At 47.1% G+C, this 13,781-nt stretch overlaps 2 protein-coding genes across 4 annotated transcripts in view; one reads left to right on the plus strand and one right to left on the minus strand.

Moving 5' to 3' along the window:
* LOC115203576 (probable E3 ubiquitin-protein ligase HERC1) overlaps positions 1-5,079 on the plus strand; it is a 35,036-nt gene extending 29,957 nt beyond the window's left edge. Inside the window, exons 14-15 of the mRNA XM_029768359.1 lie at positions 2,422-2,601; positions 4,242-5,079. Coding sequence (XP_029624219.1) covers positions 2,422-2,601; positions 4,242-4,427 — 366 coding nt within the window. The 3' untranslated portion in view covers positions 4,428-5,079. The remainder of the gene's footprint in view (positions 1-2,421; positions 2,602-4,241) is intronic.
* The window catches only part of ciartb (circadian associated repressor of transcription b), a 34,806-nt gene continuing 26,095 nt past the window's right edge, over positions 5,071-13,781 (minus strand). For 2 of the 3 annotated variants that reach the window (XM_029768363.1, XM_029768361.1), the window contains exons 5-6: positions 10,394-10,523; positions 5,071-8,821 (exon numbers count right to left, since the gene is read on the minus strand). In XM_029768363.1, coding sequence (XP_029624223.1) covers positions 8,327-8,821; positions 10,394-10,523 — 625 coding nt within the window. In that variant the 3' untranslated portion in view covers positions 5,071-8,326. The remainder of the gene's footprint in view (positions 8,822-10,393; positions 10,524-13,781) is intronic. The other variant, XM_029768362.1, reaches the window with a different exon arrangement.

Raw genomic sequence — 13,781 nt, forward strand, 5'->3', positions numbered from 1 at the left:
TAATTACAGGTAGTGTGGTACCGTGAGGTAATGGCTGTATTAATTACAGGTAGTGTGGTACCGTGAGGTAATGTCTGTATTAATTACAGGTAGTGTGGTACCGTGAGGTAATGTCTGTATTAATTACAGGGAGTGTGGTACCGTGAGGTAATGGCTGTATTAATTACAGGGAGTGTGGTACCGTGAGGTAATGTCTGTATTAATTACAGGTAGTGTGGTACCGTGAGGTAATGGCTGTATTAATTACAGGTAGTGTGGTACCGTGAGGTAATGTCTGTATTAATTACAGGTAGTGTGGTACCGTGAGGTAATGTCTGTATTAATTAAAGGTAGTGTGGTACCGTGAGGTAATGGCTGTATTAATTACAGGTAGTGTGGTACCGTGAGGTAATGGCTGTAATAATTACAGGTAGTGTGGTACCGTGAGGTAATGGCTGTATTAATTACAGGTAGTGTGGTACCGTGAGGTAATGTCTGTATTAATTACAGGGAGTGTGGTACCGTGAGGTAATGGCTGTAATAATTACAGGGAGTGTGGTACCGTGAGGTAATGGCTGTATTAATTACAGGTAGTGTGGTACCGTGAGGTAATGGCTGTAATAATTACAGGTAGTGTGGTACCGTGAGGTAATGGCTGTATTAATTACAGGTAGTGTGGTACCGTGAGGTAATGGCTGTAATAATTACAGGTAGTGTGGTACCGTGAGGTAATGTCTGTATTAATTACAGGTAGTGTGGTACCGTGAGGTAATGTCTGTATTAATTACAGGTAGTGTGGTACCGTGAGGTAATGTCTGTATTAATTACAGGTAGTGTGGTACCGTGAGGTAATGTCTGTATTAAGTACAGGGAGTGTGGTACCGTGAGGTAATGGCTGTATTAATTACAGGTAGTGTGGTACCGTGAGGTAATGGCTGTATTAATTACAGGTAGTGTGGTACCGTGAGGTAATGGCTGTATTAATTACAGGTAGTGTGGTACCGTGAGGTAATGGCTGTATTAATGTCTGTATTAATTACAGGTAGTGTGGTACCGTGAGGTAATGGCTGTATTAATTACAGGTAGTGTGGTACCGTGAGGTAATGTCTGTATTAATTACAGGTAGTGTGGTACCGTGAGGTAATGTCTGTATTAATTACAGGGAGTGTGGTACCGTGAGGTAATGTCTGTATTAATTACAGGTAGTGTGGTACCGTGAGGTAATGTCTGTATTAATTACAGGGAGTGTGGTACCGTGAGGTAATGGCTGTATTAATTACAGGTAGTGTGGTACCGTGAGGTAATGGCTGTAATAATTACAGGGAGTGTGGTACCGTGAGGTAATGGCTGTAATAATTACAGGTAGTGTGGTACCGTGAGGTAATGGCTGTATTAATTACAGGTAGTGTGGTACCGTGAGGTAATGGCTGTATTAATTACAGGTAGTGTGGTACCGTGAGGTAATGTCTGTATTAATTACAGGTAGTGTGGTACCGTGAGGTAATGGCTGTAATAATTACAGGTAGTGTGGTACCGTGAGGTAATGTCTGTATTAATTACAGGTAGTGTGGTACCGTGAGGTAATGGCTGTATTAATTACAGGTTGTGTGGTACCGTGAGGTAATGTCTGTATTAATTACAGGGAGTGTGGTACCGTGAGGTAATGGCTGTAATAATTACAGGTAGTGTGGTACCGTGAGGTAATGGCTGTATTAATTACAGGTAGTGTGGTACCGTGAGGTAATGTCTGTATTAATTACAGGTAGTGTGGTACCGTGAGGTAATGTCTGTATTAATTACAGGGAGTGTGGTACCGTGAGGTAATGGCTGTATTAATTACAGGTAGTGTGGTACCGTGAGGTAATGGCTGTATTAATTACAGGTAGTGTGGTACCGTGAGGTAATGGCTGTAATAATTACAGGTAGTGTGGTACCGTGAGGTAATGGCTGTAATAATTACAGGGAGTGTGGTACCGTGAGGTAATGGCTGTATTAATTACAGGTAGTGTGGTACCGTGAGGTAATGTCTGTATTAATTACAGGGAGTGTGGTACCGTGAGGTAATGGCTGTAATAATTACAGGGAGTGTGGTACCGTGAGGTAATGGCTGTATTAATTACAGGTAGTGTGGTACCGTGAGGTAATGGCTGTAATAATTACAGTGAGTGTGGTACCGTGAGGTAATGGCTGTAATAATTACAGTGAGTGTGGTACCGTGAGGTAATGGCTGTATTAATTACAGGTAGTGTGGTACCGTGAGGTAATGGCTGTAATAATTACAGGTAGTGTGGTACCGTGAGGTAATGGCTGTATTAATTACAGGTAGTGTGGTACCGTGAGGTAATGTCTGTATTAATTACAGGTAGTGTGGTACCGTGAGGTAATGTCTGTATTAATTACAGGTAGTGTGGTACCGTGAGGTAATGTCTGTATTAATTCCAGGTGGTGCGGTACCGTGAGGTAGAAGAGCATCACACCCAGGTCCAGTGGTTCTGGCAGACCCTAGAGGACTTCTCCAACGAGGAGAGGGTTCTGTTCATGCGCTTTGTCTCAGGACGCTCCAGGCTCCCCGCCAACACAGCTGACATCTCCCAGAGGTTCCAGATTATGAAGGTGGACAGGGTAAGACAAACACCGCTGCCAGCGCGCACACACACACACACACACGCTGGTGCGTTCCCCCAGGCTAAAGGCCAGCGTGCGTTCCCCAGGCTAAAGGCCAGCGTGCGTTCCCCCAGGCTAAAGGACCAGCGTGCGTTCCCCCAGGCTAAAGGCCAGAGTGCGTTCCCCCAGGCTAAAGGCCAGCGTGCGTTCCCCCAGGCTAAAGGCCAGCGTGCGTTCCCCCAGGCTAAAGGCCAGCGTGCGTTCCCCCAGGCTAAAGGCCAGCGTGCGTTCCCCCAGGCTAAAGGCCAGCGTGCGTTCCCCCAGGCTAAAGGCCAGCGTGCGTTCCCCCAGGCTAAATGCCAGCGTGCGTTCCCCCAGGCTAAAGGCCAGCGTGCGTTCCCCCAGGCTAAAGGCCAGCGTGCGTTCCCCCAGGCTAAAGGCCAGCGTGCGTTCCCCCAGGCTAAAGGCCAGCGTGCGTTCCCCCAGGCTAAAGGCCAGCGTGCGTTCACCCAGGCTAAAGGCCAGCGTGCGTTCCCCCAGGCTAAAGGCCAGCGTGCGTTCCCCCAGGCTAAAGGCCAGCGTGCGTTCCCCCAGGCTAAAGGCCAGCGTGCGTTCCCCCAGGCTAAAGGCCAGCGTGCGTTCCCCCAGGCTAAAGGCCAGCGTGCGTTCCCCCAGGCTAAAGGCCAGCGTGCGTTCCCCCAGGCTAAATGCCAGCGTGCGTTCCCCAGGCTAAAGGCCAGCGTGCGTTCCCCCAGGCTAAAGGCCAGCGTGCGTTCCCCCAGGCTAAATGCCAATGAGCATCATTACGACTACATTAAACTCAGCCATAGGACCAACTTTACAACAATGATGACTAGGTCGGTTGGTGAAATAAAAGTTTAGGCTTTGAGAAATAAACCTTTCAGAAATAAAGAAAAGGTGAAAAACAAGTTGGTGGGTTTTCATCTTGGTTTGAAGGGGTTATGACTGGCTGCTGACCTCCCAGACGAGTTTCTACCAGCTGGGTCAGTCTCCTGACCACAGCCAGACCTTTACCTAGATCTTTATACTGACCCTCTCTCTCTGTCTGTCTCTCTCTCTCTCTCTCTGTTCCTTCCCCTCTCTCTGTGTTCCTCTCTCTGTCTCTGCCCCTCCCCCCGCTCTCTCTGTCTCTCTCACTCTGTTCCTTCCCCTCGCTCTGTGTTCCTCTCTCCCTGTCCCTGTCCCCCTCTCTCTGTGTTCCTCTCTCTCTCTCTGTCCCCCTCTCTCTGTGTTCCTCTCTCTCTCTCTGTCCCCCTCTCTCTGTGTTCCTCTCTCTCTCTGTCCCCCTCTCTCTGTGTTCCTCTCTCTCTCTATCCCCCTCTCTCTGTGTTCCTCTCTCTCTCTCTCTGTCCCCCTCTCTCTGTGTTCCTCTCTCTCTCTCTGTCCCCCTCTCTCTGTGTTCCTCTCTCTCTGTCCCTGTCCCCCTCTCTCTGTGTTCCTCTCTCTGTCCCCCTCTCTCTGTGTTCCTCTCTCTCTCTGTCCCCCTCTCTCTGTGTTCCTCTCTCTCTCTCTGTCCCCCTCTCTCTGTGTTCCTCTCTCTCTCTCTGTCTCTGCCCCTCCCCCCGCTCTGTCTCTCTCTCTGTCCCCCCCCTTCTCTCTCTCTGCCCCCCCTTCTCTCTCTCTCTCCCCCCTCTCAGCCGTATGACAGCCTGCCGACCTCCCAGACGTGTTTCTTCCAGCTGCGTCTGCCTCCTTACTCCAGCCAGACGGTGATGTCAGAGAGACTCCGCTACGCCATCAACAACTGTCGCTCCATCGACATGGACAATTACATGCTGTCACGCAACGTAGACAACGCCGAGGGCTCGGACACGGACTACTGACCAACCACAGTCTACCCAGAACCGGATGCACCGTCAAAACAACACACTTTCACAGACCCTCACCACGCGCACACACACACACACACACACACACACACACACACAGCAGAAACCCAGGAAAGAGCGGGCCTGGATGGAATAAAGACTGTCCTCTCCTCTCACAGAGTGTCACACAGCAGAAACCCAGAAGGGAAGGTTCATCTACAGCAACAACAGAGAGCGTTAAGTGACCTGTACAGAAGGTCCACATCATTATACTCCATGTTGCTCTACTACTCTCAACACATTAGACATAATGGATGGATTTGATTCAATGTTTTTATTTTTCATCTTGTGGTTTTATTAGTATGTTTTTTAAAGCAATTAAAAAAACAGAAGCAGTTCATTGAGTATTATTATTTTGTTTCTTTTTTCATCGCTTCATTTCTTTTAGCATGGAGGTACGTTTATTTAGTCTTTGGGAAAATGTGTATAGAGTTCATTCACCCCAAGTGAAGAAGAAAAAATGATGTTGTACATTGTGTATAATGTTTCATTAGGAAAATGTTTTACATAAATATCCATATTTATTTTTGTTTTAATTTTTAAATTGCCTATGCCGGGTTTCCTAAAGCAGGAAGAAGAAAAAAACTCAATAAAATGCTTCAGAACGTACTTGTTAGTTTATTCTGTGATCAATAGTGGGGTCTGGAAGTGGTCGATTTAGAAATTACAAACCGTTAAACCAACATGAAATCCTAATATTACAATTATAATACAAAACATTATGGAGAACACTTTGTTTCGCAGAAAACAAATATCATCACATTTTTATTAAGTATAAAATGTCACAAAAGGCCACCTTTTAGGGAGGTAAAGTAAATAAACCTTGAACATTGTCCAAAAATATTTACACAAAGGAAAACTCCTTCCCATCGTTTGAGTCAGAAGACATTGTTCAACAATGTGTATGTTGTTCACACATGAACCAGTTTAGAATCAGATATTGTTGTTTACATCACATGGTATCTAGTATCTGGTGTGAAATCAGATATTGTTGTTTACATCACATGGTATCTAGTATCTGTTGTCAGATATTGTTGTTTACATCACATTGTATCTAGTATCTGGTGTGAAATCAGATATTGTTGTTTACATCACATGGTATCTAGTATCTGGTGTGAAATCAGATATTGTTGTTTACATCACATGGTATCTGGTGTGAAATCAGATATTGTTGTTTACATCACATGGTATCTAGTATCTGTTGTCAGATATTGTTGTTTACATCACATGGTATCTGGTGTGAAATCAGATATTGTTGTTTACATCACATGGTATCTAGTATCTGTTGTCAGATATTGTTGTTTACATCACATGGTATCTAGTATCTGGTGTGAAATCAGATATTGTTGTTTACATCACATGGTATCTAGTATCTGTTGTCAGATATTGTTGTTTACATCACATGGTATCTAGTATCTGGTGTGAAATCAGATATTGTTGTTTACATCACATGGTATCTAGTATCTGTTGTCAGATATTGTTGTTTACATCACATGGTATCTAGTATCTGTTGTCAGATATTGTTGTTTACATCACATGGTATCTAGTATCTGGTGAAATCAGATATTGTTGTTTACATCACATGGTATCTAGTATCTGTTGTCAGATATTGTTGTTTACATCACATGGTATCTAGTATCTGTTGTGAAATCAGATATTGTTGTTTACATCACATAGTATCTAGTATCTGTTGTGAAATCAGATATTGTTGTTTACATCACAAGGTATCTAGTATCTGGTGTGATATCAGATGTTGTTTACATCACATTGTATCTAGTATCTGGTGTGAAATCAGATATTGTTGTTTACATCACATGGTATCTAGTATCTGGTGTGAAATCAGATATTGTTGTTTACATCACATGGTATCTAGTATCTGGTGTGAAATCAGATATTGTTGTTTACATCACATGGTATCTAGTATCTGGTGTGAAATCAGATATTGTTGTTTACATCACATGGGATCTAGTATCTGGTGTGAAATCAGATATTGTTGTTTACGTCACATGGGATCTAGTATCTGGTGTGAAATCAGTTATTGTTGTTTACATCACATGGTATCTAGTATCTGGTGTGAAATCAGATATTGTTGTTTACATCACATGGGATCTAGTATCTGGTGTGAAATCAGATATTGTTGTTTACATCACATGGGATCTAGTATCTGGTGTGAAATCAGTTATTGTTGTTTACATCACATGGTATCTGGTGTCAGATATGATTCCCACATTGACTTCATCCCAGATGGCACCATTTGGGACCCAGCCATTATCTGGTGTGTAGAAGGATTATCAGAGGTAATGATTAACTGGATAGAAAAGGAAATGACTGGTAGGAGGTACTGGGGCTGTTGTATTTTCCCTCACACTGTAGCTAAGGCTCTCTGTGGAAGACTGTCTCTCTCTCTGTCTCTCTCTCTGTCTGTCTCTCTGTCTGTCTCTCGGTCTGTCTCTCGGTCTGTCTCTCTGTCTTCATAGTCTCTGTCTCTGTCTTCATAGTCTCTCTCTCTGTCTCTCTCTCTGTCTGTCTGTCCTCAAGATAACATGGAGACTGGTGTTCCTGTCCTTTACCCAACACCCTTTCTGTTTTACACCTCTCTCACTCTCTCTGTCTCTCTCTCTCTCTTTGTCTCTCTCTCTCTCTCTCTCTCTCTCTCTCTCTCTCTCTCTCTCTCTCTCTCTCTCTCTCTCTCTGTCCTCAAGATAACAAACAAAACCAAGGTTAGTTTTGTTTGTTATTGTGAGGACAGAGACTAACCTTGGTTTTGTTTGTTCTATCTCCTCTCGTCCATGTCTGTGTCTTACTGCAGATAGTATGATCACATGATGGATCACATGACGCACAGCTCTTAAAGGGACAGCCACTGTCGCGTCCCGCCCAGACAGCGACCTTTGCCCTCTGCCGTATTGGAGAGCCTGTTGTGGAAAGATACAGCTCTGTCTCTCCCGGGTTAACTCTGTTCCCAGATCAGTCCTTATCTCCTCTGTGGACCATGTCTGGGTCCAGCTGTTACGACCGGCTGCTCTCCTCACCACCACCAGGACCATCACCTCCCGTGTTTCTGGGTCCAGCTGTTACGACCGGCTGCTCTCCTCACCACCACCAGGACCATCACCTCCCGTGTTTCTGGGTCCAGCTGTTACGACCGGCTGCTCTCCTCACCACCACCAGGACCATCACCTCCCGTGTTTCTGGGTCCAGCTGTTACGACCGGCTGCTCTCCTCACCACCACCAGGACCATCACATCCCGTGTTTCTGGGTCCAGCTGTTACGACCGGCTGCTCTCCTCACCACCACCAGGACCATCACCTCCCGTGTTTCTGGGTCCAGCTGTTACGACCGGCTGCTCTCCTCACCACCACCAGGACCATCACCTCCCGTGTTTCTGGGTCCAGCTGTTACGACCGGCTGCTCTCCTCACCACCACCAGGACCATCACCTCCCGTGTTTCTTGGTCCAGCTGTTACGACCGGCTGCTCTCCTCACCACCACCAGGACCATCACCTCCCGTGTTTCTGGGTCCAGCTGTTACGACCGGCTGCTCTCCTCACCACCACCAGGACCATCACCTCCCGTGTTTCTGGGTCCAGCTGTTACGACCGGCTGCTCTCCTCACCACCACCAGGACCATCACCTCCCGTGTTTCTGGGTCCAGCTGTTACGACCAGCTGCTCTCCTCACCACCACCAGGACCATCACCTCCCGTGTTTCTGGGTCCAGCTGTTACGACCGGCTGCTCTCCTCACCACCACCAGGACCATCACCTCCCGTGTTTCTTGGTCCAGCTGTTACGACCGGCTGCTCTCCTCACCACCACCAGGACCATCACCTCCCGTGTTTCTGGGTCCAGCTGTTACGACCGGCTGCTCTCCTCACCACCACCAGGACCATCACCTCCCGTGTTTCTGGGTGCGATGATGCTCTCCTTGGACTGGAGCAGCCTCTCCAGGCAGGGCGAGCTGATCTTCCCCGACGGAGGCCCTCGTCGGTGGGCTCGGGGTCTGACTCTGTAGGGCTGGGTCTGGAGGTGGGGGTCAGTGCTGGAGGAGACGGCGTCGTCTTGGGTCTGTTCCTGGTCCTCGGCTGGGTGGTTGGATCCCAGGGAGCAGGCGGTGGAGGGTCTGCCCAGGCCTGGTGGCTCTTGCTGGGCTGTCTCTGTCTCTGTCTCAGTCTTGGAGGAGCAGATGGGGGCAGTGTGGAGACATTTGAGATGAGTGGCAGAGGAGTAGGGGAAGGAGCCAGGTAGAGGTCCGTCGGAGGCTCGCAGGGCTGGGTGGTAGTCACCCTCTGGGGGGGAGACGACGGGAGGAGAGGCTGGAGGTGGTGGGTGGGCTGGGGCATGGTATTGCTGTGGAGAGTCAGAATGGAATAGGTTGGGTTTGTATCCCTTTGTCCACCATGAACAACTGACTACAAAGAAGAGTAGAATAGCATTCTGCCATTCTTCCTTAAGAGACATCATGACATCCTGACTGAGTATAATTCTGTCTCCTGCTTTCTAATGGAATTCTAGACTCCAGAGTATCTAGTGATTACATCATAACTTCAGTTGTCTAACATCTGAGGTGAGAACAGAACAAACAGAACACAGTCAGTCTGGCACGAGAGGGGAAAATGAGGAACCTTGTTTTTCCTTCTCTCCTACTTCTTAACCTCCTCCTCCTCCCTCTACTTCTCCTCCCTTCTCTCCTCCTCCCTCTACTCCTCCTCCCTTCTCTCCTCCTCCCTCTACTTCTCCTCCCTCTCCTCCTCCCTTCTCTCCTCTTCTCTCCTCCTCCCTCTACTCCTCCTCCCTCTACTTCTCCTCCCTCTCCTCCTCCCTTCACTCCTCCTCCCTTCTCTCCTCCTCCCACTACTCCTCCTCCCTTCTCTCCTCCTCCCTTCTCTCCTCCTCTCTCTACTCCTCCCTTCTCTCCTCCTCCCTTCTCTCCTCCTCCCTCTACTCCTCCTCCCTTCTCTCCTCCTCCCACTACTACTCCACCTCTCTCTCCTCCTCCCTTCTCTCTTCCTCCCTTCTCTCCTCCTCCCACTACTCCTCCTCCCTTCTCTCCTCCTCCCTTCTCTCCTCCTCTCTCTACTCCTCTTCCCTTCACTCCTCCTCCCTTCTCTCCTACTCCCTCTACTCCTCCTCCCTTCTCTCTTCCTCCCTTCTCTCCTCCTCCCACTACTCCTCCTCCCTTCTCTCCTCCTCCCTCTACTCCTCCTCCCTTCTCTCCTCCTCCCTTCTCTCCTCCTCTCTCTACTCCTCTTCCCTTCACTCCTCCCCCCTTCTCTCTTCCTCCCTTCTCTCCTCCTCCCTCTACTCCTCCTCCCTCTCCTCCTCCCTTCTCTCCACCTCCCTTCTCTCTTCCTCCCTTCTCTCCTCCTCCCTTCTCTCCTCCTCCCTCTACTCCTACTCCCTTCTCTCCTACTCCCTTCTCTCCTCCTCCCTTCTCTCCTCTTCCCTTCACTCCTCCTCCCTTCTCTCCTCCTCCCTTCTCTCCTCCTCTTCCAGACCTCTACCTGTCCTCTACATTCCTCTGTTGTTCTCAGTCCATTGTCTTATGGAAAATGACACCTCTATAATTCCTCTCCTGTAGAGATAGATTGTAAAACCTGCTCTGCCCTCTTCCTGCTATTCTCAGGATAATGGATATGTTGGGCTCCTCTCCTCCCTTCCTCCCTTCCTCCCTCAACTCCTACCTGTAGGGTTGCGTTCCAAACTGCGCTGAAAGTGGCTGCTCTCCTGTCTTCCTACTAGCGTAGCTACCACATAGAATAAGTGATTGTTGTGGACATGCATTGTAAATGGAATGGTAGTGTTGTACAGTGTAGCAGTGTTGTGGACATGCATTCTACCATTCTAAGTGGTATGCTGGTGTGAATACTGGAACAGAGCTCCCAACAGCTTTCATCACAGATCACTGTTAAAGACCTTTACCTTGTGTCTCGTAGCTGGAGTGTGGTGCTCTTCCTGGCTGTCTGGGTCTGGGTCTCGGCGGGCTCTGACTTGAGGAAACCAGCTATGGAGCATCGCTTCCATCTTCAGGATGACACTGACGTAGCGCTCACTACAAACACAGAACACATAATAGAACAGGGTTTAGAACACAGAACAGACAACAGAACAGGGTTTAGAACAGACAACAGAACAAGATTCAGGACACAGAACACATAATAGAACAGGGTTTAGAACACAGAACAGATAATAGAACAGGGTTTAGAACACAGAACAGATAATAGAACAGGGTTTAGAACACAGAACAGATAATAGAACAGGGTTCTAGTACACTACTATAGACCAGAGCCCTTTTCCCTATATAGTTGTACTACCATAGACCAGAGCACTATTCCCTATATAGTGGTACTACTATAGACCAGAGCCCTATTCCCTATAGAGTGGTACTACTATAGACCAGAGCCCTATTCCCTATATAGTGGTACTACTATAGACCAGAGCACTATTCCCTATATAGTGGTACTACTATAGACCAGAGCCCTATTCCCTATATAGTGGTACTACTATAGACCAGAGCTCTATTCCCTATATAGTGGTACTACTATAGACCAGAGCCCTATTCCCTATATAGTGGTACTACTATAGACCAGAGCCCTATTCCCTATATAGTGGTACTACTATAGACCAGAGCCCTATTCCCTATATAGTGGTACTACTATAGACCAGAGCCCTATTTCCTATATAGTGGTACTACTATAGACCAGAGCCCTATTCCCTATATAGTGCACTACTATAGACCAGAGCCTTATTCCCTATATAGTGGTACTACTATAGACCAGAGCCCTATTCCCTATATAGTGGTACTACTATAGACCAGAGCCCTATTCCCTATATAGTGGTACTACTATAGACCAGAGCCCTATTCCCTATATAGTGGTACTACTATAGACCAGAGCCCTATTCCCTATATAGTGGTACTACTATAGACCAGGGCCCTATTCCCTATATAGTGGTACTACTATAGACCAGAGCCCTATTCCCTATATAGTGGTACTACTATAGACCAGAGCCCTATTCCCTATATAGTGGTACTACTATAGACCAGAGCCCTATTCCCTATATAGTGGTACTACTATAGACCAGAGCCCTATTCCCTATATAGTGGTATTACTATAGACCAGAGCCCTATTCCCTATATAGTGGTACTACTATAGACCAGAGCCCTATTCCCTATATAGTGGTACTACTGTAGACCAGAGCCCTATTCCCTATATAGTGGTACTACTATAGACCAGAGCCCTATTAACTATATAGTGGTACTACTATAGACCAGAGCCCTATTCCCTATATAGTGGTACTACTATAGACCAGTGCCCTATTCCCTATATAGTGGTACTACTATAGACCAGAGCCCTATTCCCTATATAGTGGTACTACTATAGACCAGAGCCCTATTCCCTATATAGTGGTACTACTAAAGACCAGAGACCTATTCCCTATATAGTGGTACTACTATAGACCAGAGCCCTATTCCCTATATAGTGGTACTACTATAGACCAGAGCCCTATTCCCTATATAGTGGTACTACTATAGACCAGAGCCCTATTCCCTATATAGTGGTACTACTATAGACCAGAGCACTATTCCCTATATAGTGGTACTACTATAGACCAGAGCCCTATTCCTTATATAGTGCACTACTATAGACCAGAGCCCTATTCCCTATATAGTGGTACTACTATAGACCAGAGCCCTATTCCCTATATAGTGGCACTACTATAGACCAGGGCCCTATTCCCTATATAGTGGTACTACTATAGACCAGGGCCCTATTCCCTATATAGTGGTACTACTATAGACCAGAGCCCTATTCCCTATATAGTGGTACTACTATAGACCAGAGCCCTATTCCCTATATAGTGGTACTACTATAGACCAGAGCCCTATTCCCTATATAGTGGTACTACTATAGACCAGAGCCCTATTCCCTATATAGTGGTACTACTATAGACCAGGGCCCTATTCCCTATATAGTGTACTACTATAGACCAGAGCCCTATTCCCTATATAGTGGTAATACTATAGACCAGAGCCCTATTCCCTATATAGTGTACTACTATAGACCAGAGCCCTATTCCCTATATAGTGGTACTACTATAGACTAGAGCCCTATTCCCTATATAGTGGTACTACTATAGACCAGAGCCCTATTCCCTATATAGTGGTACTACTATAGACCAGAGCCCTATTCCCTATATAGTGGTACTACTATAGACTAGAGCCCTATTCCCTATATAGTGGTACTACTATAGACCACAGCCCTATTCCCTATATAGTGGTACTACTATAGACCAGGGCCATATTCCCTATATAGTGTACTACTATAGACCAGGGCCCTATTCCCTATATAGGGCACTACTTTTGTCCAGGGTGCCATTTGGGAGGCAAACAGAGTGAGAGTTGGTGATGACATAAAGTGGATAAATGCACCACAGGTTCAGCATATTGTTATGTCTGTGTATCGTATCTGTACAGTGCATTCTGTCTCTGACCTGGGTATGTTTACCTCTACAGGACAAGACGTGATGCTGTGTGCTGCCTGCTTGCTGTCTGCTTGAGTGTCTGAGCAGCTATGCTGCTGTACAGTCAGTCACACACGCTACATGTCCACACGTGGCAGCGAGCGAGGGAGGGAGGGCCCTGTTCCTTCCATTCACCGCTATAAATAGCCAGTAAGCCCCGAGGCCATTCGACTGCCTATCCATCGCCCCGTAGTGTCCTCGCTCTGTGTGTGTGTGTGTGTGTGTGTGTGTGTGTGTGTGTGTGTGTGTGTGTGTGTGTGCTCTGCTGCTTTAAGCAGCCAGTGGAATTTAACACTGTTTCACCAACACCCCCTCCCCCCTATCTATCTCTTTCGTCTTGCCTATTCATTTCTATTCATCCTTCTCCTCCCCCCTCTTCTCCTCTTCCTCCTCTCATCTGCCTCCCCTTCCCTCCTCCTCCTCCTCCTCCTCCTCCTCTCTGTAGTGGGTTCAGATTATTCTGGGATCCATAATGAGTCACCTGTTGTGAGCTGCTCTGCATATGGTCTGATTCCTCCTCACACACATACAGATTACACCCCTGTTAGCATCACGCCCCTGTTAGCATCACATACAGATTACACCCCTGTCCACATAACAGTGGGTTAAAGTCCCGTTAGCATCATACAGATTACACCCCTGTCCACATAACAGTGGGTTAAAGTCCCGTTAGCATCATACAGATTACACCCCTGCCCACATAACAGTGGGTTAAAGTCCCGTTAGCAACATACAGATCACACCCCTGCCCACATAACAGTGGGTTAAAGTCCCGTTAGCATCATAC

The sequence above is a fragment of the Salmo trutta genome, chromosome 12 (assembly GCF_901001165.1).
Source record: "Salmo trutta chromosome 12, fSalTru1.1, whole genome shotgun sequence".
Classification (NCBI taxonomy): Eukaryota; Metazoa; Chordata; class Actinopteri; order Salmoniformes; family Salmonidae; genus Salmo; species Salmo trutta.